At 36.9% G+C, this 27,646-nt stretch overlaps 1 protein-coding gene across 1 annotated transcript in view; it reads right to left on the reverse strand.

Moving 5' to 3' along the window:
* LOC145666348 (neuroendocrine convertase 1-like) overlaps positions 1-27,646 on the reverse strand; it is a 351,242-nt gene that overhangs the window by 201,697 nt on the left and 121,899 nt on the right. Inside the window, exon 6 of the mRNA XM_081733482.1 lies at positions 11,676-11,841. Coding sequence (XP_081589608.1) covers positions 11,676-11,841 — 166 coding nt within the window. The remainder of the gene's footprint in view (positions 1-11,675; positions 11,842-27,646) is intronic.

A 27,646-nucleotide genomic window follows, 5' to 3' on the forward strand; every position in this document is an offset into this window, starting at 1 on the left:
AATTAGTTTTGTTTAGATGTTGCTGTGCGCAGCTTGACGTCCTTGTCCCATCATGTGATAGGGTAGTCCTGACACGTTTCTGTGACAACGGGCAGTTGAGGAAATAGGAATCTTAGAGATAGGCGACGGACGATAGCAACAAACCTGGAAGTGTAGAGATGGTGGCCCCAGTGGAGCGGTGCTGTATCATCAAATTCCTCCTAAAGGAAAGTGTGATTCCTGCTGAAGTCTTCAGAAAATTAAGTGCAAAATATGGTGAATAAACTCTCTTTCTCTCTCTCTCTCTCTCTCTCTCTCAGTCGCAAGTGTAAGAGTGGTGTTCAAAATTCAAGGCAGGAAGAGAATCTGTTCTCAACCTGACGCGTACCCCACGCCGAGCAACAGCCGTCAACAAAACCAATATTCGTCGGATTGGGCAGCTCATTCTGAGTAACTGACGTATCAGTGTGAGAGATTTGAGTAACATCAGCGTAGGAAGTGTAGAAAGGATCATTCACGAACACCTGCACTTTCGGAAAATCATAGCCAGATGGGTCCCAAAAATGCTAACTTTCGAGCAGAAGCAGTGTACGGAAAACGTATCGTCTCAGCATCTGCAGCGATTTCAGAGAAAAGGGAAGAGTTCGTTTGCAAAGATAATCACTTGCGATGAGAGCTGGATTCATTGTTATACTTCGGACTCAAAGCCCTTCAGCATAGAGGAGAGGCATCCAGACTCGCCTGAAAAATAATTCAAGCCACTTGAATCTGCTGACAAAGGGATGCTGGTATTCTGGGACAAAGATGGCCATATACATATATACTGATTATCTGCACGCGGGGCCACAATCAATACGGCGTACTACAAGAACTTCCTCTGGACCTAAGTCAAAGATTCTTCGAGAAGAAAACGGTAAAGAATGGCGTCGCCATCCTACACGACAACGCGCGTCCTCATACGGGCACGACAACGGTCGTGCCTATCACCAAACTTGCTTGGTAGCTCCTAGTAAATTCTCAGTGGAGACCCGATCTGTTGCCTTGCGACTTCCATCTTATTGGTTCCCTCAACGAGCACTTTGGAGGACAAAAATTCCACACCGACAACGAAGACAAAATGTGAATGCTGAAATGGGTGAAAGATCGTCCCAAATAATTCTATACCGCAGAGATACGTGCACTCCCACACCGATGGGGAAATTGTGTGCGTGTACATGGGTAGTACCTTGAAGAAGAATAGTAATTGATTAGCACGTTATTTTCTCTATGTAGCAGAAAAAGAAAAGTCGGTTAGAACTTGAATGTCCCTTATATATATAGGCTATATATATATATATATATATATATATATATATATATATATATATATATATATATATATATATAGAGAGAGAGAGAGAGAGAGAGAGAGAGAGAGAGATATATAGATATAGATATAGATATAGATATGTAGATATATAAAAGTTTGGAAAAGAGGGGTTATTTCACTTCTTGAATATTGACTAATTTCAGTGGGGATTCAATAGGGGAAGATACACACAATATTCTTTTAAAATGGAATATTTCTTTTCTATACTGAAAGCCCCCATTTTTCCTTGTTAGTTCGCAGAGGGAAGTTATTCCAAACTGAAGCACGGAAGATGATTGGGAAACCTCAGAAACATTTATCCCATGTTCTACCAAAGTCGATTATTTTTAAAAATACGAGAAAGGGCGCCCATGTTGTGGTTTCCAAGGGTGGCAAGTATAAGCGACGTTTCAAATATAGTTTCAAATTTTCCTGTAACTAATGTAAAAACTGAAGTACAATTTCCTCTGGGATGGCAAGCGCCTCACTTTGCCCCCCTTGATGGGCGCTCTTGAATACAAAGGCTGTCCAGAATGTAACAAATGTTTTGAAATAAAAAGTAATAGAATGAGTAAACCAAATTGTATTATATACATTTGAAAGGTACACTCTTAAGCTATTTTCCCCATATAATCGCCATGCAATTAAGGCACTTATCATACCGTGGGCACAAGTTTTTCAATACCGTCACTGTAGAAATCTGCCGCTTGCGATTTCAATCATTGGCTCGCACCGGCATGCAGTTCGGTGTCAGTATCAAAGCGTTGTGTAGCGAGCCATGTGTTCATCTCTGAAAAGAGGTGGTAGTTGCTCGGCGCTGTATGATGGGTGATCGAACCCTCCTATCCGAAACCATCGAAGACCTCTTGGGTAACGCCATTTTTTTAGAACGGTTATTTTTAAAATGAATGCGCCATTGCCTCACTCGGACTTCACTCATTATTCCATGTTCGTACACTTCACACAGTTGGCGATTGATTTCAATTGGCATGTGCTTTTTTTGCCAACAAAAACCTAACCACAGGACGCACTTCACAACAGACGGGACTGTCTATTACAGCGCACATTGTAACACGTCGCAAAAACCACACAGTCCTCACGCTACCACAACTGAATGTGTGCTGATTGTGGCAACATTCTGACACCAAGATGGAGATTCTAGCCCTTCTAACTGCCGCGATACACCAAAATGTCTACAGCCCTCCTACAAAACTTAAGGGAAGCATGTTTCCTTTGAATTGATTGTGGGATATATAATCTACCTAATTTTTCACGGTAACTCCACACAGTGAAGAACATTGGGAGTCCTCAAAGGAAATATGAGCCTTATTTGCTTCAAAATCAAATAGACTATATTTTATGAAAATTACAGAGAGGCATGTTTTCCTTTTTTCTTTTTAATTCGGAGGAGCTAGAAGATACCTTTATGTTCTTGACAGACTTTAACCCCTATCTATGGAGTGATTGAAAGTTTTTAAAGAAAATGTACGCCATATTGCATTAAAATCGAATCATTTTTGTGAATGTATAATAAATATTCTTATTGTATTCATTAAATAAAGAAATTTAAAAGTTTGGGGAATTTTTAGCCACATATTTGTTAACCGAAATTTAACCACAACTAATAGAAATGATCCCCTAAATCATTGGTGAACAACTTTGATTCACGTGTGCAATTGCCACTGGTACTGACTTACATTTCCCTCAGGGGACTATCGATTCAGCCTTTCTGCTTTCATTTTTCCCAGGATACTTTGCGGTCCGTGACGTCACGTGGAGGTATCACCAAAGATGTTATAAAATAGAGGATCTGCCCAAACCACAAAATCGTGAAGCCATACGTCACTGCCATACGTATCCTACAATTAGTTATTTTCTTGCCTGTAAAAGGTTATTCCAGGTAATTTCTTCTCACTTCTATTTGTACCATGCAGCATGTAATCATTGTACGTACAATATGAATCTGAAGCAACGACTTAAATAAAAATAAACGATAGACACACTACATGTCTACATATGAAGATGGTAATGTTTTGAGACAACATATATGGCGGAAACGAGAGTGCCATATCAGACGTGCCAATGCTAGGTTGTTTTTTGGCTTCATTCAGTTAATAGGATTAAGATACATATGAGCAGATCCTCTATTTTATAACACCTTCGGGTATCGCAAGATATCGTTCAAGTGAATAAGTGAAATACTACATACGCAAATACGCGAGTTGGTATACTGTTTCAAGATGGGCTAAATTCCCTCCACATGACGTCATGAACCTCACGGATAGGGAACCAATCAAAATACTAAACGCGAACTGGGGCTACCTGTTTTTTTACATACGTTGCATTTATCTCAATTCAATTAATTGTTAGTAGGGAAATCGAGGTTATATTAGTTCTTTCGCAATCCTGAATAAGTATTTACAAATTCCAGTGATTACTATAACAACTAACACTTTGCAGAATAATTTTTTTTGTCCCAATGCTGGCGATCCGCCAGCAACCGTGAGAAGGTTGCGCCTTCTGTGCGGTACTAGATTTAAACGTATTATTGGAGGTCTATATTTTCGATGGGCTAAGGGATGTTCGGAGAGCTGGAGTAGAAGTGTCTAGTTTGATTGCATTAATAGGGATTTCGGCTGTATAGTATTGGTTTACTGTTGCATTTGTATCCTTTATCTGTAACTGGAGAGAAGAGAATGAAGAATGAAAATGGAAAAAATGAAGTGCAGTGTAACGACACAACACATAGGTAATGATTAGTGTGACAAGTGAGATCTATCTTCTGTCCAGAGGCGTCTCTGGACGTAATGAAGACAAAATTGATTTCCTGTTAACACATGGGGTTCTTACTGTGCAGTAAATGATGGTGCTATGTATGGAGGAACTATGAATGTTGAAAATACTGCAGCTGCGTCCAAATCCGGATGATCAGGAGGGAGTGTATATCGGTAAAGTGCAAACAGAAGGGATAAAGGCGTTTCCAGTAGCTTGCGAGGTGGATTGTATGGAATGTCTGCTTGCATGGCTGCGAGAAGTAATGGATGTCGGGACTCAAATCTGCTAGTAATATACTTCGATCGCAAAGCTTCAATGTGAAATAGAAGGTGTGGAAACGGCAGGACTTCATAAAGCTCTTGAGTAGGACTCGGGAGCTTTATTCTATAGGCTAGTCGTATGGCATGGCGTTCAAGTATTTTCAGTTTTTCATAATGGGGTTGGAGGGCGGATATCCACGCTGTGAAGCCATATGTCAGGACTGGTCATATGAATACTTTGTAGGTATTAAGAACAGTATTAGCTCGTAGTCCCCATGTAGTACCTGTGAGACGTTTGAGAAGATTAAGCCTATTATATGCTTTCTGTATTACATTCTGAAGGTGAGGGCGCCAAGTGAGGTGTTGATCAAAAATAATTCCCAGATATGTGACATGTTTAGTTGGATGAACCCGCGTGTTATGTACTTGGATGTTAAGTAGCGAAGGATTTCGGTGTACACGAGATCGGCGTTTTGGCGGGAGAAAGACTATAGCTTGGGTTTTATCTTGGTTGAGTTTCAAACGCCATTTCGTACACCAGGTGAGAAAGCTTTGAATTGCTGCATTAATTTCAGTACTGATGCGATGGATTGTTCGGCCCAATGTAAGAAATGCAGTATCATCTGCATATTGAAAAATGTGTGTGTTAGGTGGCAATGGCGGCATATCGGCTACATATAGAAGATAAAGCAAAGGTGATAAGGCAGACCCTTGTGGTACTCCAGAGAAAATAAATATGGGGTGTGAGAGAGTGTCATTAAGAGCGACATATGCAATACGGTTGTGAAGAAAATTATAGATAAATCTGATGTATGATATGGGAAGTGTCAGACGGATAAGTTTATATATGAGAGCTGCATGCCATACCTTATCGAATGCCTTTTCCAGGTCGAAGAGCACTAGACAAGATGGAAACTGTGTATTAAACTGGTTGGTAATAATATTAGACAGCCGAAGTAACTGATCATTGATACTAAAACCGGGGCGGAAGCCAGCCTGATGTAAAGGGATGATGTTACGTTCTGATAGATAAGAATGGAGGCGTCGGACAATAATTCGTTCAAGAATTTTGCAATACACGGAAGTAAGCTGAATAGGTCTATAAGAGGAAACAGTATTTGGTGGTTTGTGCGGTTTGAGGAACATGAGAGTTTTTGAGGTCTTCCACTCACAAGGAATAAAGCCTGTACGAAGGATGAACGTATAAAGGATAGCTAGAAGGTATAACAACTGATAGGGCGCTTCTTTAATATGACGATAAGTAATCTCATCAAAACCAGGTGCTGTATTTTTCTTGTTCTGGACAGTGCGAGTGATATCAGTTACGGTAATTGGTTTAGTAAGTTCAGTATTGTGAGAGATAGTATGATGGATGTCAGGTTGGAGACGGAAGGTGTCGAAATTAAGTCTCTCAACTGGATGATGGCGCTTAGAAAAGGCAGGCGGAAGCGGAGTGAAGATTCCCTGGAGATACGCTGCAAATGCATCGGCTTTATCCTTGTCATTTTGTAGTGTAGTGTCGTTACCTATTAACGGGTATGAAGTACGGGTTGTTTTCCCTGCAAGCTGATGGAACCGCTTCCAGTATTGTGTAGGATGAGCTGTTTCAGCAAGTGAGTTACAGGCTTTTACCCAGTTTCGGAGTTTATATGCTTTAAGGTAATTAGAGACTGTGCGTTGCATCTGCCGATGATGCCGAAGAGCTTCTTCGTTTCTGGTATGTATATATTCTTTATAAAGATCTCTCGAACGTCGTATGAGAGGTAAGTATTGCGGAGGTAACGGAGGACGGCATGGAAAGTTAGCCCTGGTAGTAGGGATGTGTTTCTCCCCGGCGTTTTTAATTGCCGTGCTGATAGCATTTAGTGTATCATACAGTGCTTCTTCGGTTTCAGGATTTGGAGTTTCTGCCAACGCAGTAGTTATGTCATTTCTATAGGCGACCCAGTTCGCTTTATCGGAACGAAAAATGCGTCGAGCAGTAGAATCGGATCGGATTTGAGCAGATTGCGGGCACGTGATTTTTAACTTAATTGATAAATGATCACTTCCCAGATTCCCCAGAACTGTAACATTACAGCGAGTATAAAGGGAGGCAGAGGTAATCACTATATCTGGGGTAGTTTGAGAGATTGGTCGTGTATGCGACGGGAGTTGTTGTATGATGCCTGTCGTGTTTGTTTCAATGAAATTAATGAACTGCTGTTTCTCTCTCGCAGTTCTACTGTGAATGTTAATATCTGCCATAATGATATAATTACGAAAGCTATTGGAGATGTGTTGGAAGAAGGTAAAGGGAATATGGTGACCTGGGCGTATATAGATGGTTGCAAGAGTGACATACAGTTGGCGAAAATAGGTCGTAACTATAAGATATTCCGGAAGATGAAATGAAACGAAATGTTGTCGGATGGCAAGAGAAACAGGATAGCCAATAGCGACGCCGCCATTAGCAGGTTGTGCTGGAACAGTGTTATCGTGACGTAGAAGTTGATAATGTGGGATTTTACAGCTTTGCTTGGATGTAAGATATGTTTCATTCAATAGAAATGCGTTAGCTTTTTCTTCAAGAAGAAGATGCACAAACAAAAGTTTGTGCGTTAGTAGCGATCGGATATTTAGAAATATAAGTACAAGTTCCATAATCACGTTATGCTTAGACTGCTGTTTCGAGTGGTGCAGCATGGAAATAGACAGATTGTCCTGAATATGTAGCATTTAGGTTAATATGAAAAACATTTCGGGCAGCATATTGGATTTGTTGAAGAACATGTGGCCTGCAGAATAACCGTTCGTTTATCCTTTAAGAAACAAAGGACAAGTAATGTTCTCAGTCTTCGTGGAAATTCTTATTCGGAATAATTTTACATCAGTTAAAACTAATTCTTAAAGAAGGCAGTTAGTGTGTAAGATTTCTTTTCAGATAGTGGCAAGTTGCTTGTATCGCACCGGGTCTAAACTAGCACCAAGGCCCAAGAAACAACATCCTTCTATGATGCTCCAACCTAGCGGCTGAATTTTGAACGACTTTTGTCTCCAAGCGTGCTGCATTTAGCCGTCGGCTAACTGACAAATGAATCATGTTCATTTTTTTTTTCAAGAAAAATGTATCTCTTGTGTCAGCTTTTACGATCATTCATAATAATATAGAAAACAGGTATGTTGAATATATTCCCATTTAATTACTGGGCATGTTTGTGTAATCTATTAGGTTGTATTTTGCACTGTTAAAACTGCGGTATGTTTACACATGTAAGCTTCTTTGTTTGGGCTGACACCAACAGATGTAAGGAAGATAGCGTTTGATGTTCTTGAAGCTAATCCTCATTTATGAAACCCTCTTAACAAAGAAAAGAGGATTTCTGGCAACAAAGAAAATGATATTATGGTTTTCTTAAAAGAAACCCAGAAATAAGTCTTAGGCAAACGGATAATATCAGCGGCGTCATTTAGGGGGGGGGCAGGAGGAGGCAATTGCCCCCCAAGAGTTTGAGGAATACATATACTTTAATCGATTGTCTACTAATATACTACTACAAAACGTGGAAATCTTATGTCCAAAGTGCTCTTGCCCCCCCCCAAGCAAAGTCTTAAATGACGCCCCTGGATAACATATCTGTACACAGTCAAAAGGTTCAACAAAGACAGTGTCTACCATTTTTTCGACGTCTTTCAGAAGGTTATTGATGAAAAAAAGCTGAATGGATTCAGAATTTTTAATGGGGACGAAACAGATTTTCAAACTGTCCAAAACAAAGCTCCTAAGATTTTGACAGAGAAAGGAAAGCGTCAAGTTGGAGCAATTTCTAGTGCAGAAAAATGTGCAAGCACGACTGTTGTCTCAGCTTCTACTACCATGAGGCTGTTACCATGTGGCACAGAGATAATGTATTACCTGACCAGCGAATGAGTGCGGGCGGCCGGTTTTGAAACTAAAATGCAAGCAGCAGTGTTTCTAATCGGATTTCTTGTAATCAATCTATCACAGTTCTTTTTGTCTTGGTCGTAATAAATCAGTTCACGGATATGCTCAAGTCAGGGGTAGATCCAGGAGGCAGGGCGATTTCCCCTCCCCCAAATAGCATATTTTTATTTTAAAAATAAAACCTAAGAATTTTCACATTTGTATTATAAATGTAAAATAAAACCTAAAATAGGTTGGCCTTACTTTTTTTATTTTACGTTGCAGAAATCAAATAAAGCAATAAATTGCAAGAAATTACTTACATTGGCGTTCTTGCATTCAAAAAAATGTCCACCTTCGAAATCGCAGGTTGCCATTTCTGTTCTAGAAATTGCAGACAATAGCTACTTGTCCTTTTCTAAAGTTGTTTTACTTTACTTTTTTTTTTTTTTTTTTGCAATACGCTCTTATCTTGATTTGACTTCGAATTACCGTCCCCTAAATATACAGCCTGGATCCACCCCTGGCTCAAGTTAAAACAAACAGTTTCAAAAGTTATTGAAGTTATTTGCAGAACATCTTAAGTAACAAGCAAATAAAAAAACTACAACAAAAATACACCCTCCATATTAACTTGCGAACAAACTAGCCATCAGCATTTTACAAGCTGCTCCTGTTATGGCATCGAATAAAACATAATCAATTTTTATACAATCTGTTTAATACACGGTAGAAGCTCTCTGAATTGTCAATTGTGTTATGTTGTTCATAATTGGTAATTTTCATTCATATATCACTATTCACAATACATCTGCATTACTGCAGGAATGATTCACTACCATCACATAACTTACGGCGTTCTTTATTAAGCTGAAAGAGATTAGGCTATGCATAACATCCAAACTGCAACTTTTAAAAACCGTTGGATACACTGCAGAGTGAAACTCTCCGCTCCCCTGTCCCATCGCGCTTGCCAAGAAACTGATGTAAACACAACAGCAGCGCCATCCTCCCAAAACCGCACTGCTATCCTGGTCAGGTGATACCTCTTCTACGTCTGTGTCACGTGTTCACTAACATTGCCGAGGCTTAGTCCCCAGGCTGCAACAATAGCAACGCGATCTCTGGTTTCAAAGCCAGTTGTGTGTGGCCAACAGATAGATTTGTCTTGACATGTGATGATTTCATTTCATCTGAAAAATATAATCTGCAAAAGCAAGAGGAACCAAATGCTGTCGACGACTCAAGTCTAAAAAGTGATCTTGCTGGAAAATTATCTGAAGACCACTAAGATATCCCCAGAAAGTAGAACAGGAAACACACATTTTTTCAGGAGTCTTGTTACAAAAATGTCTACTTCATGAATTACCCTTTGCCGAAGTAGAAGACAGGTCCAAACAAAACTGAGAGCAGAGAACAAGGCTTCCAAAGAGCAGAACTACTAAATTTTAGCCCCTACAAGAAATGCAAAAGGCGAGAGATGAGTTACAGGCTAAAAGGCTGCGAAGATTCGAGTTCGTACGCAGAAGCGAGCCTTCAATATCATCTCAGACAAGGGATGGAACAAACGACTTTAACTGAAGAGGAAAATAGCCAATGAGCTCTACGGGTAAGAAAGTGAAGATTTGTGATCAGCTTAATAACGAAGCCACAACTGACTCTGAATGGTTTTGTTACATATGTGAAGAAACTGTGAAGGAAGACATGGTACAATACCATGATCGTGTTATCGCGTGCAAAACATCCCTAGTACCATGAAAGCTTTCGCACAGTTGGGGCGTGCTTGGCATTTGACTTTCTACGCTTACACTTGAAACATGCTTTCATACAATCTGCCTTTTGTTGTACTTACAATTATTGGCCGTTCATTGGCTATTGACTTGGCTTGACTTGTAAAATGCTTGCGTGAATCTTGAATGGAATACTGAATGCAAGTTTGCCCTATGTAACTTCGTTACTAGAATTCAGCTTGCGGCATGCTTGCACGTTTTCCAATCAAGCTGGATGCAAGCTTGGCCGCCTTGCAATTCAAGCTTACAACAAGCGGTTTGCATGTTGTCTCTGCTATTAGGGATGTGTTCATGAATCGTGTTCCAGACTTTCAGTTGAAGAACTTCTTTTTCTACACTTGTGGTCTGTGCAAATCGTGCTCTGTTCATGATAGACACTACAGACTTTAAGCTATTGATTACTCAGTATCATTAAACCTTAACAAAGAACGGAAATGGTTATGTTGATTTGTTTGAAAGTACACAGAATTGCTTCTCATTGCACATTACATTCTCCATGTCCAGGCAAAGATAAATCCTATATTTTCTTTTGTTATTTTGTATTCATTGTAATTTATTAGAGATGTTTGAAATTAACATGAGCTTATGCATATATTATAAATTTTTAGTCATCTCTCAAGAGAACAAATGCATCATATTCTTTAAAAGGAAGGCTGCCACAGGACTAACCAAAAATACCCTGGAGCGCATCGTGCACAACCACTTAAAGTTGAGGAAGATCAGTGCAAAATGGATTCCAAAATTCTTTTGTGAATAGGAAAAACAACGTCTTGTGGACATATGGAGGGAAACTTTTTCAACGTCATTCTCATTATCCCGAAGATTTCATATCTAGGATTGTGCCTGGTAAAGAGATCTGCGTCCATTACCACGAGCCACGATGAAACAGCTTTCAATGCAGTGGAAACATCATGACAATCTACCGCCGAAGAAATTTCGAACAACACTTTTAGCTGGGAAACGTATGGCTACAGTGTTCAGGGAAACGAAAGGCATAATCCAGACCGACTGGCCGAAAACTGGAGCCACGATTAAATGTGCAGCGTATGTGGAGACCCTCAGAGGAGGAAAGAAAACTGCCAGAAAAATGTGCGAAAAGAGTGCTTCTGCAACATTTTTATGCACTTCCTCACACCATCCGGATGAGCACTGCTGCTAATGATCAACTAGGCTTCCGCATCCTACTTACTCTCCGGACTTGGCTTAAAGCGATTATCATTTGTTCGTGGCAATGAAAAAACCTTTGCATAGTTGTCAGTTTGCTGATGCTCATAAAATTGAACAAACTCTCCAAACATGGGTGCCTGGGACTCCAAACAATTGGTTCCAGGAGGGCAATATAAAACTGACACACGGTGGAAAAGTACATAAAGATAAACGGATGTTATATTGAGAAAGTGGACATACCACTTGCTGTGTAACCTGTATGAGTATTTAGAAAAATGGAAGTGTAAATCATTATAGTACGCCCCTCGTACAAAGTTTGTTTGCTCAAGGTGACTCTTTTCAATGCAAAATTCTGATATCTGACCAACACATACACTCACATATGCATTGCATACATGCATACACCCCTCTCTCAAACACGCCTTTTTATATATTAGTAAGAATGGACTTACCTCCTATCCTAGCGTTGAATGCCACCCCAACACCACACTTTCCATTGTTCGCCACCATAGCTATTTCGCCAGCGCAACGAGTGCCGTGACTATTGGAATTGTAGACGTCATACTTCGGTGTGGGATCATCATCATCATCGTTAACATCGTAGCTTATTTCAGGGTCCTATGAGAAAATAAAAGTGTACGAAATCTTACGTTTAGCTTTTCATGACCATGATTTGTTTGCATAATGGAAATTTACGATACGAAAATGAATGATGATTGGAAAATTGGTGGAATGAAGACAACAAAAGGAATAAAAGGCGATAACCACTGTACTAAACTTTCTTGCTCCAATTTTTAAAATTATATCATGAAACATGGTCGCTTACTGTGATTGAAGAATGCAGATTAAAAGTATTTGAGAATAAAATCCTGAAACGAATATTCGGACCCAAGGGGAACGTGAATGGGGAATGGCGGAAACTTCAGAACGAAGTACTGCATAATTTAAGCCGCTTACTAAACATTGTTAGGGTCATTAAGTCTAGGAGGCACAGGCGACAGGTCATGTAGCCAGAATGGAAGGTAGCAGGCAGGGCCGGATCCAGGATTGTCTGAGGGGAGCGTGCACCTATAACTACCAAAATAATCAATCACACTGAAATTCTTCAAAGTGACATGTGACAATGTTCTTTACCGCTGACAACATTGATGCGTAGAACGCAGGAAAGTATTTGAAAGAGGGTACGCAGAAAAAATGTTCTTATCTCCTCCTGGCTTCTGATTTCTTGCCTACTTGACAAATGCTATATTGTTTTCCTTGGTGAATCCTTTTCCTTCAACCTTTTAAAAATCGACTTAAATTATTGCTTTTGCAAAGCTCTGTTTTCTTTTAAGTCCCAAACGAAAACATGATGGCAGACAGTTCGGAAAGTGTTGGTATTTTTACTGCTAGTTTCTCACTTTAGATAGTGTATATTTACAACGAAGGGGGATGCACGTGTATCTTTACACCCTACCTAAATCCGGCGCTAGCAAGAATGCTTTCTAAGTTTTAACTGGAAATTTAAAACAACCATTATGAAGACCTAGGCGCAAATGGGAGGATAGGATTGTACACAATGGAAAAATTAAGACATTAGAACATGCTTTTGGTAATTACAAAGGTATTCCCTCTGCACCACATGAGCGTTTTGGTTTCAGTTTTCGGTGATAACGGAGGAATAATTTCGTGGTTCCTATATTGTACAGGACTATTTGTGAATACAGATTGAAAATATTGAGCAAATCCTTCCACGCTATAGCACTCATAGTTGCAAGAGTATGGCTTGAAACTTCAATGAATAGTTTGTTAATATTGCGATTTACTTTTTTGTTATTTAAGAAATTTTAGAATGATTTTGGATCTGATTTTATATTCTCGTAAATAACATAAATATGCTTTATTAATAATAGTTTTACCATTTCCCTTGCTTGCCTAAATAATTCCTTATATTCATTCGCTATCCCCATACGTTTTCAATAGTGATCTTTTAATTTTAGTTTTTTAATGATTTCTTCCGTACATCAACATGGATACCTTTCTCTTGTTTTCTTTCATGTTTTTGGAACCTTACTATAAATCACTCATTAATTTTATTATAAAATAAGTTAATGGCTGCTTCTACACAGTCTGTATTTGTTATTTTAAAACATGCCCCCCAAAAATAATGTCCAATGTTAGTTCTGACGACCGATAATATTTTAAAAAATTGTGCTGTTAGACAAACGTTAAGAAACAAAAAGTTTCTGGGTGGGGCAAGGTTCACTCTAGTCCCATCCACTCAACCGATTGAGATGAAACCTATGCACGAAATTAGTGTTGAATTAGTGTTGATGATACGGCATAGAAAGAAAATTAGTGCTCGTATCAAAAAGCCGAAAGGTACATGGAAATCTTTAATAGCGGTATCATCAAAGAAAACAATCGATTCCTCGTTTTTATGATAAGATGAAAAGCACTAATTTTCCTTTTATGAGGTACCGTGAGCACTAATGTAACAGTAACTTTGTGTACTGATTTAATCTGAATTGATTGAGCGGGTTAGGCTGGCGTGAACCTAGCCCCACCCAGAATATCTTTGGATTCTTGACGTATTCGTAACAGCACACTTTTTTTAACATTAAACGTATTCAGCACTAATTGGGCACTATCTTTAAGTATATATTTTAAAATTAAGGCCGGTGGGCCAGGTTCGCGTGGAGATAGCCCCACTCATTTTTAATAATGCTGCATTAATTTTGTAAACTATGCCAAAATTTAGTGCTAAATTAGTGCTGACCGTACCACATAGAAAGAAAATTAGTACTTATCATATTATCAAATAAAAGAGGGATCGATTGTTTTCTTTGATGATGCCGCCATTAAAGACATCCGTGTACCTTTATGGCTTTCTGAAACGAGCACTAATTTTCTTTCTATGAGGTATCATCAGCACTAATTCCGTGTATGGGTTTCATTTTAATCGGTTGAGTGGGTAGGGCTAGAGTGAAACTAGTCCCACCCAGAATCTTTTTGTTTTGTGACGTTTGTGTAACAGCGCCTTTTTTTTTCAGTACAGATCGTCAGCACTAATTGGACACTAATTTTTGGCGTTTTAAAATTAGTGCTAATGTGGGTGGGGTCAGGTTCACGGACGTTATTTCTTAATATTTCTGTACTTATTAATATTTATAAAGCGGGATGTCGCTTGATTTCAGATGCCATTGGCATTAATTTTCTAGATACTAAAGTGTTTAGATTATTAGTTAAAAACTAAATAAAGCATTTTGTTATTGTTATTCTTAACGTATTTAATGAGAATAAATTATAATTCTTTATTAAGTTTAACAAGTTTTTGTAGGTACTGACTCTCGTTTGCAGGTTAGATGTATTTCGAATCTCTAATCTCTATTTAGAGATAAATTAAAGTAGTTACTATAGTCGGAAAATCAGTAACGTTCAATAAACAGATATACTTGTCAATAGAAGAGTGCATAGGAAATAATACCTCTTAACCAATGATGCTAGGTCATCACGCTAAAATTTCTCTCAAGAATGCTAAAAAATTCCCTTTTTAAGATACAATTTTCCTAGTTTTATCCCGCTAATCCGTGACCTTTGGGACTGGGGGTACGGGCACAAAAGGTGATATTATCAGAAAAATACGGATTTAGAGTAAAATAAATACTATCTGAACTCAAAAATGACTGTTTTTTTTTTTTTTACTGTAAAAACAAACGAACAGTAAGCAATAAAAACTCCACAGTTCAGTACAGAAAACACGCACAAAAAAAAAAAAAATGCAAGAGATGACGGAGTACTAAAGCGGATGAGCGGTAACAACAACTAAACAACAATGCCGCCATGGCAGTAAACGATAATGAGCCTTGAGAGACGCCGACGAGCCGGGACAGGTTGGGCTCGAGCACGGTCGGATTAACCGGAGTGGCGGATGAGAGGGGTTCTATTGTATGTAATTGCTTAAAGAGAGCATTATTGCTTATCTTTGGATTATTATACTGTGTTCATATCTCCACTACATACATTATTGCTTTTGGTCTTCTGTTATTACTTCAATGTTATCTCGCATAATGACATCCTCAAGCCAAGCTGCGGAAGGCTCGTGAAAATAAAAAGTTTGTCACTTTGTGTCTGGGATTCTGGAAAGAATGCCACCGTCTTTCATCATACTGCCACTGTGCTTAGTAACATAACATTTATTGAGAAGCTAAATTTCCCTACATATTATCTCATATTCGTAAAATCTCCCTTTTTCCCCTCCTTAAAAAAATGATTTGCTATATCTCCCTACGTCGCGGGAAATTTCCCTCAAACTAACATCACTGCTCTCAACAGCTAAACTAAACTTTTACCATATAGAGATGATTTGTATTCATAAGACAAACAATGGTGGTAGCAGAAGCAAAGCATTCATAGAGCAAATGAATTCGTAGCAAACATTCATTTTCTTGGACTATTTCCTTCAAAGGTAACTGCAACTTCTTCAAAGTAGTCTTTTCTTTTCTTTCCTTTTCTTTGTTTCTTCCTTCCATTTTTTTTAAAATATGGGTTCCCATTGACGAAAGGGGTAGTTAAATTTACATTGAACTTACACTATCGTGACGCAATGTCACATGGTAATTAGTCCAATTTGCACACGGAAAATTTGTTGATTTAAAAAGTTACTTAGGTACGTTAGCAAACAAAGCTGAGAGAGCGTCACCGAGCGAAGGGGATTGGAAGACCTACAGGGCCCGTTTCATTTCACCTTTACCTCCATAATAATACCATGAGACATTACGTCACACTCGGGTGGTGTAACTTCGATGTAAATCTAACCTCATCCCTGGCGAAAGTGCAGCTCACACCTTAATTACTATAGAAGACAATAAAGCACACAATTTCGTCTCGACGTTCAAGCACACAAATGCATACGGACCAATGTTGGCAGGTTGAGGGAGAAACCCGAGAGCGTAGAGAATTTCGAAGTAGAAAAGGATAGAGGGAATACTATAGCTAAAAAGAAGGGTTGCCCAGTCATCTTGCAAATGAAGTATAAGATTGACTTGAAAGCCTTTCCTAATGATTTATTATCGTCCATTTAGACAGCAACTCCACCTCATCAAAATCACTCAGAAATGTTGTCAATCGCTTGTGCAGAAATGAGCAACACAAATTTTCGTTTGTGCCACAATGAATAATGAGCTAGAACAAACAAAAATAGTGGGGCTGTCTAAACAGTAATCCCTAAAATCATCAAAAACAGTAACTTGTCAAAATCAGTCGAAAATGGTGTCAATCGTTTTTGCATCGTTTGTGCAGAAATATACAACACAAACTTTCGTTTGTGTAACAATGAACTAAACTAAAACAAAGCTAGAACTAAGCTAGAACTAAAACAAAGTGGTGAGACTGTCTGAACAGTGGCCCCCACCTTGTCAAAATCGGTCAAAATGATGTCAATCTTTTCTGAATCGTTTGTGCAGAAATGTGCAACAAACATTTTTGCTTGTGCGACAATGTATAATGAGCTAGAACAAACACAAATTCGGGGTTATCTAAACAGTAATCCCCATCTTCTCAAACTCGGTCGAAATTGGTGTCAACCGTTTGTGCAGAAATGCGCAACACAAATTTTCGTTAGTGTATAAGTGCGCAACATAAATTTTTGTTTGTGCAACAATAAACAATGAGCTAGAACAAAAAGTGGCAACCGTCTAAACCGTAGCTCCCCAAAGCTAATATCACTGTCTCAGCGATTTAAAGTTTGCAGAACCCTTCTCTCTAGCACAAGTTAGTGTTTCATTTGTCTGCTCGTTTTGTCTCTTGTCTGTTCCTTGGTGAACTTACTTTATTGTGGAAGTTCTTATTGATCTCACTCAAGTTCTTTGTTTCTTTCTCCTGGCAAAGTATCCTGACCACGCTAATTGGTCGTTTAAGTAACACATACCACGATCTGGACTACATGGATCTCTCTCATCTCAGTTTAGAATGTTGCTAAAAAAAAAAAAAAAAAAGGAAAATGCCATTTTATCAATAATCTCTTTCCTACGTCTCCGTGTCTAACCGTTACGTTTTACACATAATTTACATAATTTGGCGTAACGCATGATGTCTTTTCAATTCTATTAAGTATAAGTTCGTTGGTTCAGTCTTATTAAGTAAAACTGTATGTAATAAATCTATTGAGTAAATTATACATGTCTTGGTCACCCAATATGACAATAATTTAGTAATATGTTCGTTGTTTATCATTGCCTCATTTCTATTTTGTTTGCACCTTTACTTTGTCTTATCTACATATTTGCATTTATATTAATGATGTTATGCCTTCCTAGTTTACAAGTATATAGCAGTAATAAGCAAATCATTTTTTATGCAAATGGCTTGTATAATAGTGCTCATACGCACACATAGTCTTGAGACGTTTTATATTAATCAATATAGTAATAATAAAAGTTTATCTCCCTGTATGCCCCTTTTAGTATCTAACTGCTTCTAACCCAACAAATATTCTCAGAGTTGTCATTGAAGTTTTCAGGTTATCTGTATGTAAGAATCTCTTAACAAAAGAAAAGGGTTGCCCCTGCGTACTCGTAGTGTATTTAGGTGGTAGCCTCGCTCAGGTCAGATACGTTAGTTGCTATTTCCTTTAATTCCGTTTTTCAGTGCAATCAGTTTGTTTGATTTTTCTTTTGTCTTGATTTTTTTTCCCTTTTGGTTCCTGTGTTAATTTCATGTACTCCCATGCGCAAAAAAAAATGCGCGTATACTGTAACTCAAGATTTTTCGCATTTATTCCATTTTCCTTACGTTTATGGGTAAAATTCAGTTATTAGTATGTGGAGATAATAGAAAGCAATCCATCTAAGGAGATATTTCCAAAAAATATAATAAAATAATAAAAATATAAGCAAAAAACAAAATTATGCTCGGTTTTGTGTATACTGGCAACGATGATTTCTAGGGATTTTTTCAGTAGCAGATCACAATTGCGGAGGGAATTCAGTAGGGGAGTCGAGGTGTTGGATCAAGAAACTGGATAGTGGAGTAAAATGTTGCATTTATTGGTTAAAACCTAGTGTGTAGATTGCATGCCAAATATAAATTAGTTTCTGTAACTAAGATGTCGTACGAAAATATAGAATTCAACAGAAAAACTCTTATCTTAAGGTTCGAAGCGATACGGACCATGGTTATGAAGATTATTTCTTTTAAAAAAGGAGCTAACACCACGTAGCCTCCGTGGTTCGGTGGGTAGAGTGGCGGAGTCGTAGTTATTTTATTATTTTGACACCACATCGAATCCCATCCCATCCCATCCCATCCTTTTTTTTTTTTTTTTTTTACAAAACATTATAATTTTCATGTTAATAAGAACCGAAGCAATATAATAAGGAGAACTTACTGATATTTTGCTGTAATGACGTATTTATCCAGGATTAGAATACGTGTACTATTGGAAACAGTTATTGTTTTCAGTTTATAGTCTTGTATGTTACTTCCCGTTCTTCAACAGCAGACAACTCATTTCGGGTTTGTGTGTCAGGAAGAACGTACGCGACCTTGACAGTCTGTCCAGTCTTACCCTTTGTTACATCGACCTGATGTTAAATGATCTATATGTGTGTGTGTGTGTTTGTTTTTTGCTTTTTAGAGTATTGACTTTCTCTCTTTTTTTCATATCCACAAGTGCAAGAATGATTTCGTTGAACGTAACTAAATTATACGATCTATGTATGCCGAACACGAATATTTCCAAATATAGAATGAATATGTACGATAATCATACCATATTTCTACATTATATAGTAGCATGAAAAACTGATATTAAAATAATATAACAAACAGGCATAAGCTTTTTTTCTAGCATGGCAACACATTAAACGTAACTCATTAAATTTTGGGAATTACAAATTACGTGTCGTTGTATTCCTATTCTTTTTCACGTTCAAGCGACGAAAGAAGAAATTGTAGTAATAGTGATAAAAATCGAATTCGAGATTTCAATGAATTCAAGTTTCACGCTCCCACATATCGAAAAAGTGATTTTGATGTCTGTCCATCTGTGCGTTTGTTGGTTCGTCACGCTTTTACATGCATTCAAATAGAGGCCATACTGTTCGACGTATCTGGACCTACGTCTAGACATGAAGTTTTTTTTAACACTTTGTCGTTTCGAATTCTATATTCTCCGACACCTAAAAATAAGGGTAGTTTACTGAAGGATGAAAATTTAAAATAATTAAATTGTCTCAAAAACAGCTGTAAAGATTTTACTTATTTTTTACAAAATTATATTTTATTAATAATCCTTCACCGTAGTATGAATCATTGCTCTGAAAAAATACATAAGGTGTAATTTACTGTATGGGATGCATTTTTTCGAACAATTTTCTCAATCACATTTCATAAATAAATGTAGCATTAACAACCTAACAATATGACACAGCTCGTTCGTCCTGTAAACATTCAGAACGGATAGTTTACTCTTAGTTTACTCTTCTCCGACGATTTTCTCAATAACGCCTGACGCAAATGTTACATAAATAACCTAACGATATGGTATAATTCCATCATCCTAAAAAGCTAGAGGTGGTATATTACTTTTCGGGGCAATTTTTACCCTACGATTTTGTCGAGAATGACTCTGGCAATTTTGTTCGTATTTCATAAATAGCATAACTCGTTTGTCCTGAAAAGATACACAAGGGATATTTTATTCTTGGGGATGACTTTTTTGACGATTTCTCAGAAAGTGCTCAGACGCTTTTGCTCATAGTTCACATGCAATTATTTCCTTAATAATTCTAATATATGGCATGAGTTATTCCTAACAGAAATATGACCAATGGGTACTTTACTTTCGGTCGTAAGCTGCTTCGAACAAAGTTTTTCAAAAACACATTATTTTATTCGCATTTCCCAAACAAATGTTTCAGTAATAGCTGCAGCCTAACACGAGTCAGTTTAAGAAATTCGAGCGAGAAAATTCAGTGCGTTTCATCCGTACCCATTTTTAAATATATTTTTAAATGTTACACCTAATCAAAATTTTCCTAACAAAATCGAAACTTCTATTTAAATGTGTCTTGTTGTTGCCAAATGGTTCTAGTCCATTGGTTCTGGATTTGATTCCCGGTGAGAGCTAGTGTATTTTTAACCAACGTTAAGGTATAGGTAATAAGTAGGTGCAAAGAGAAAAGTGTTGAAACAAGCCTAACCAACCTAATAAATAATACAAAGAAATAATACAATATTACGAAATTATAGAAGAAACGTTGTTAATATTAGATATTTGCGTGTGAGATTGTCCAACCGATGACTGTCAACTCCAAAGGTAAGAAAGTGAAACATCCAATACCAGGTTAATCAGTGGTCTCTAGGTAAAGCTATCCTACTAGGAAGTGATTGAGATACCAAAAAATGTTGTAACCGCTGGGAGACATGTTAGGAGAATACATTGGGTGAGAGACTATAACTCATGAATAGTCTGCACCTTCGTTGGTGTATTCAAGTGCATAGGTGGTGTGTGTTTAGCACATCGGGTTCCTTTGTTGTTAGTCCCAGCTTTCTAGACCGGATGCAGTTATTCCCGGTAGAAAATACAAGAAAATATACATTTCTATTATTATTAAAGTAAATAATTACACTCATTCCCTCAATGTGATACTTGTTTGTTTAACTGTATACAGAGAGCTGATCCGTGGAAGAATCGTTCATAATAATAAATAAAATAAACTCGACAAATATTTTTGTAAATAATAGGTAAAAGTTTGCGTCACACTGTTCATTTTGCTCGGCACGCCAGTGTGCCACGTTATCCGGTTGTGGCACACTGGAATATAGGGTATGGCTTTCTAATTTTTCTCAACTATTTTAACTGCTTCAATTGAAATGAATTTATAATAATAAGAGAGTGAATTTAGTCTTCTTACCCTTCGATTTAGAAATAAGGTCCGCTAGAATTGTATATATAATAAATAATAATACTCAGAATTTTATAGAGTAGTTTGTTTTATTCGAAATGACATACTTCCTGCAACTGTTTGGGTTGGAATTATTTGAAATCAAGTCTTTAAGTTTTACGACCCACGATTATACCGGCTAGGCTAAAGGACACGGTGATGATGAGAAATGAAGCAATGTTGGAATGAAAAAAGTGGGAGAGAACGGGAGAACCCCGAAAAAACCCATGCACATGGTGTTTCTCCACCAGAAAATTCACTTGGTGCGAGCTGGGGTCGAACCAAGGATCCCATGCACCAAAGGTGAACGCTTTATCACTGAGCCACCGCGGCCCCTCTGAAATTATTTATAGGAGAGAGTGACTACTTTTATGAAAACTTGATATCGAACACATTTGTTTAAAAATACCAGCTTTTTGTGAAATATTGCTTAATATTCAGGAAAACCTAAGTCAATAATAATAACAATAATAATAATAATAATAATAATAATAATAATTATTATTATTATTATTATTATTATTATTATTATTAGTATTATTATTATTATTATTATTATTATTATTATTATTATTATTATTATTATTATTATTATTATTATTATTATTATTATCTTAAATTAAAAGCTCTCTGGACCTAGTGCATTGGCACAATTCCACGAATTAAAAAGAATGTGTTTACTTCTCATGTAAGTGTAGAAGGACTTAATCCCTGTTGCTTTCAATATAAAAAGAAAGTGTCCAACTGTCAAATGATATGCTACATAAAATGCCCTATGCAACATAATGTAGTATAGAGTCATCATTCCAGGTTGTCTAAAGAACACTTTCGTTTTAGCAAGAAAGGAAGAAAATAGAAAATCCTGAGTTTTAACCTAGTAGAAAGTTTGCAGATTTAAGGGGAAATGCACAGAGTTGTTGGATATAAAATGTAGTTCGGATTAATGAAGTAAGACACCGTAAATATTTTATTGTTTGAAATATACTGGGAGTGACCAAGTCATTACATATGGAAATATCGAAAGAGATACGTTAATGGTGTTAGTTGCAAACTTTTTTAGAAATGAAAAAATTAAGGAAATCTCTAAAACTCTGATATCAAAAATCCAAATTGACTGACTGTTAAGTAAAACTGCTAAATCTGAGTAAAGCAAAAAAAAAAAAAAAAAAAAAAAAGTATTAATGACTTGTGTTGCAGTTTCAGACATATCATTCTCATATCAAAACTACGCTAGAAGTAAATTATGAATAAAGGTGAATTCACAGTTCTGGAATACCAACAAATGATTTTGCTAGATGTAACTTTTCGGAAAACTTTTTTATAAGGCTTTAGATTTATTAGTTTTTTTGTTTGTTTATTAGCTTCCCCATGCCGTAAACGTCGCCAACTTCTAGTGGCCCACTTGCTGGTAAATGGCGATCGTCGATATAGCGACGCGTCGAAGGATTGCCGCTTGCGTGTCACTAGTGGCAGGGATTCGTCGAGTCGAAGCAGATATCTAGAATCAGGGGTATTGAAGTTACCACCACGTAAGAACGAGGACTTCATTTTGGTCCGCGCTCGTTTGATTTGTCACTGAGAATCGTAAAGGGACCAACATGAACTATCGATAGTCATGTGCATGCGGTTATTATTATATATTATTTTTCCCTGACGAATTGTTATTATAAGGACAATACTTGAGCTCCGGGGGTCAAGAGTACTCCTGCCTTTACATCATGAAGTGAAAAATCTTGAGATGGGTGCGTATAATTGTATGAATTTAGTTGGCAACTGTCGCCGATCACTAGCAAGTGAATATGGGAGAACTATGAAAAAAGTAAATAGACGCTTGCCATTTTGTTATAAAACTACATGACGAGTGCAGTTGATTTGATTCCGAACAGTTGTCTTCAAATATACACGGTTAAAGGAGCACTCTGATTAGAAATATTAAAAAAAAAAACTTCAATGATTTATCAGTCTACAAGCTGTGTCTTCATAATCGCCTCCGTGACGAATTCGGAAGAACACGCAATTAGTAACCCCAAGGTTGGTGGTTCACGCCCAGCTCAGGGCACTTTCGTTTTATTTTTTTAAAAATGTTTTTAGACTCATCTTGATGCAAAGAAATTACGCATATAGGCGATTTAACGTATTTTAGGGGAATAATTTTGTGGTTCGTTGGCGTTCTGTCCCTTGTCTGCCGGTGGTGGTATAATTTTCAAAACGGAAGTGGGACCAATTTTTGGCTGCGGGACCGCCAATTTTTGGGAACATGTCACTAGTTGCCTATCGGTGCTCCACCGACGCTTACGGCATGGGATTGTCCCCTCACGAGTGAGGCAGATTGTAATCGACCAAGAGTGTTTTGGAAAAATGGGAAACATTTTCCGACTTCGACTTCTGAATAATCCGTTTAGGATCAAGTCGAATCAAGGCTGCGCCACGGGAAGGTAGAACAAGTGAGGCAATCGTTCCAAGCACTACGCTCGACAGCTTCCGTCTCATTCAAGACTTAGACTCTTCAGGAAAAGTAACAAGTTTATTACTTGTAATTTATTCTTTGAGTCAAAGTATTTTGCAATAAACCATCGTTTTGTAAGATATTTTTACAATTGTATACTATTAATTTCGAAAATTGTACTTATAATATAATTTCCCATCATGGATTTGAAAAAATCAAAGTTGGAACAAAGAAAGATCTCCGATCCACATGTCTCTTCATGCTTGATATGGAAGTCTCATCTTCATTATTGACCCTTAATTTATTTTAGTCCAAGGCAACGCGAATCGACGGGATGACTCTAAGTGAAAACATTCATTTAGATGGTTAAGTAATCAGGAAATTCCTGCTGCTATTTCACGAAACACAACAGATCTTGAGGAAAAAAAAACAATTTTGCTTACCAGGGGAGGGAGTAAATCATCTGCTTACGTTTGCTTAACTAGGAAGAAGGCAAGGGCGCCGATCCTGGGGGGCCGGGCCTGCTCAAAGCTCATGTAGGCCTCCTTTGTATTTATGAATATACAATATTTGGCATAATTTGAGTGTAATTTGTCTTAAAATCCTCATATATATATATATATATATATATATATATATATATATATATATATATATATATATATATATATCTTCTGTATTTGAATGCCCCCCCCCCAAATTTACAGAGAAATTGGCGTCCTTGGAAGATCTAGTGAAATGAATAAAAATGTGATAACGTAATACTTGAACAACTCTATCTAATGGAGGAAAGTGAATTAGTATTCAACACTTCTTTCAGTTTTAAGCATTTCAAAGATTCTCGTAATTTAGTAGCGTCTCGGATTTGCATTTTTGAAGTACGGGAACTTTATCTATAAGTGGGAAACGGTTTCGGACCATGCACTTAAGCCGCTTTGCCATAAGAGACACAAGGAGTTTTTCTTTCGATTTCCTTAGGAATATTGCGAATGGTATAACTTTTAAAACTATGTTTAAAAAAGAATACACATCGACATAATAAGATGATAATCTGATACCTAGGAAATATATTGAATTGTTTTTAATTTGTTCTCACGCTACCAAAACAGTACTTATGCTTTTTTTATTCCAGCCTTTTAATATAAGCATTTCAGACTATTGTCTGTTCTAGGACGATACAATTCTAGTTCATGTATATGCTAGCTTTGGAAATACAGTAGAGTTTCGCTTATCCGACATAAACAGGCAGGCAGAACGCTGGATAATATGGATGTGTTAAGAAAAGACCTATTAAAAGTAAAACTTATGATATAATTTTACATATTACGCATATAATAATAATGTTTTATAACAAACAACTGCACTGCACTGAATCAGGGACGTATCCAGCGTGAGAACCTGAGAGCTGTGTCTCTCCGAAGTTCAAGCACTTTTTAATAAACTTGCCTTTACCCTTTTGAGGTTCTTTTATATCAGTTTACTAGTAGTCAGTGTCCAAACTTTGGGCAATGTGCTGTTGTCTTGTTATAATTCTAAGAACATACCATAATGCCATTATACCAGGTGCAGTGGCGTATTTAGGGGGGTGGCTTCCGGGCTTAAGCCCCCACGAAATCTTACTTAGTATAGTAAAGTAAATGAAATATCTTGCAGAATTTTCACATTTCCAGGCAAAGCCACCCCTCGAAAGTTAGCAAAGCCCCTCCCGAAACAAAATCGTAAATACGCCACTGACCAGGTGGAATTAAAGAACAGTTTTAAATAGGATTAACATTTCGTTTCCGTTCTGTATTTAACTTTAATATATTAGAACAATACACTCCATGTCTTCTTGCTATTTTTGTTATGTGATATACGAAGCAGACAGTTTTCTTTAGTTACATTTCTCTCAAAAATATGTTTCATTTTGTTTGTGCTATAATGCAGTTTCCAAAATAAACCGGTTTATAAATGAAAAGTAGGAAAAAGTTTAAGAGAAGTACAGAACTGTTGCATTATTATTATTATTATTATTATTATTATTATTATTATTATTATTATTATTATTATTATTATTATTATTATTGATATTTAAAAGATTAGAATTACATGCTTACGAGGATTCGTGTTGGGCCCCCTCCGAATAGAAAACCTGGATACGTGTCTACACTGAATGATAGACGTATGAGTCAAGGTGTAGACGGGCGCGCTAGGCGATAGACTCCACAGCATGAAAAATAGATTAAGACTACAACTTGCAGATCTTCTTGCCGATTGGTGCTACTTGCAATGATATAACGGATCATACGGTATGTGGAACAAAGGATGGTCGGAAAGCGAGACCATGGTGTATTGGTGTTTCACGCACCTAAACCTGTTAAATGTTTGTATAAACAATTAGTTTTCACTCCCTAGCTAAATTTGTGGTTATGATCACACACGTTGCCTCATAAAGTATAGTCTTATAAAGAAAAGCTATTTTTTTTAGCTAAAACCTAAAGAAAAGCCAACTTTAATTTTTTTTTAATAATGGCAAACTAGTCCACTTCATCACGATAAATCACGTTTGGTACTAAGATGTCTTTTTCTATCCGTATATATCCTTCACACTTCGTTGGAGACAAAATTTTTTTCCCCCAAGAAAACAGGATGAGGGAAACTATACAACAGCATGAACAGAAAACAATAGCTATTAACAATAGTTCTCTAATCCTGGATAAATACGTCATTACAGCAAAATATCTGTAAGTTCTCCTTATTATATTGCTTCGGTTCTTATTAACATGAAAATTATAATGTTTTGTAAAAAAAAAAAAAAGGATGGGATGGGATGGGATGGGATTCGATGTGGTGTCAAAATAATAAAATAACTACGACTCCGCCACTCTACCCACCGAACCACGGAGGCTACGTGGTGTTAGCTCCTTTTTTAAAAGAAATAATCTTCATAACCATGGTCCGTATCGCTTCGAACCTTAAGATAAGAGTTTTTCTGTTGAATTCTATATTTTCGTACTACATCTTAGTTACAGAAACTAATTTATATTTGGCATGCAATCTACACACTAGGTTTTAACCAATAAATGCAACATTTTACTCCACTATCCAGTTTCTTGATCCAACACCTCGACTCCCCTACTGAATTCCCTCCGCAATTGTGATCTGCTACTGAAAAAATCCCTAGAAATCATCGTTGCCAGTATACACAAAACCGAGCATAATTTTGTTTTTTGCTTATATTTTTATTATTTTATTATATTTTTTGGAAATATCTCCTTAGATGGATTGCTTTCTATTATCTCCACATACTAATAACTGAATTTTACCCATAAACGTAAGGAAAATGGAATAAATGCGAAAAATCTGTACTGTCTTGGCTGTCTTCTTTATTCAGACTCGATGTTTCCCTTAATCTCCATTTGGAAGATATAGCAGTAATAGCAAGCTTAATGCGTAAAAAGTATTGTTATAACAATAAGAACAAAATGAACTATATATCGCTGCGCTCTCATCAACCTTACCCCTAGTAGTAAAACCAACATCAAAATTTCATAAGGTATCCAAAACTGAGCACAGAGTTGGTCTGTCCCAAAAGCCAGAATCATATTTTCTTGAACGGTTAGATCATCGTCTACATTTTCTAATTACAAGATTTGTTAGATCTTGATCAATGTTGTTCAAATTTGTTCCTTGTGAATAGAATAGGAAATAATGAATAAAATCGAATTCGATATTTTAACTGATTTACGTATTACATTGCCTATATATGCTGAGAAGTTATTTTTGATATATATATATATATATATATATATATATATATATATATATATATATATTCTTTTCCGTTGATCTATTGGTATGTAAAAATGAATAAATACCAAAATTTGAGCACCACTCTGAATTTCAAAAACAGTTTTTGACTTTCAGCTGTTTCTCCATGTATATTGGTAATATGCTGTAAAATGAAAATCAAAATTCAATTTACTCGGAAACAACTTTAATAATTTTAAATATATCTTACAGTATATTACTCTTATTACTCATATCACTTGTATTACTCTTATTATTCTCA

The sequence above is a fragment of the Thermobia domestica genome, chromosome 12, assembly GCF_964235325.1.
Source record: "Thermobia domestica chromosome 12, izTheDome1.hap1.1, whole genome shotgun sequence".
NCBI lineage: Eukaryota > Metazoa > Arthropoda > Insecta > Zygentoma > Lepismatidae > Thermobia > Thermobia domestica.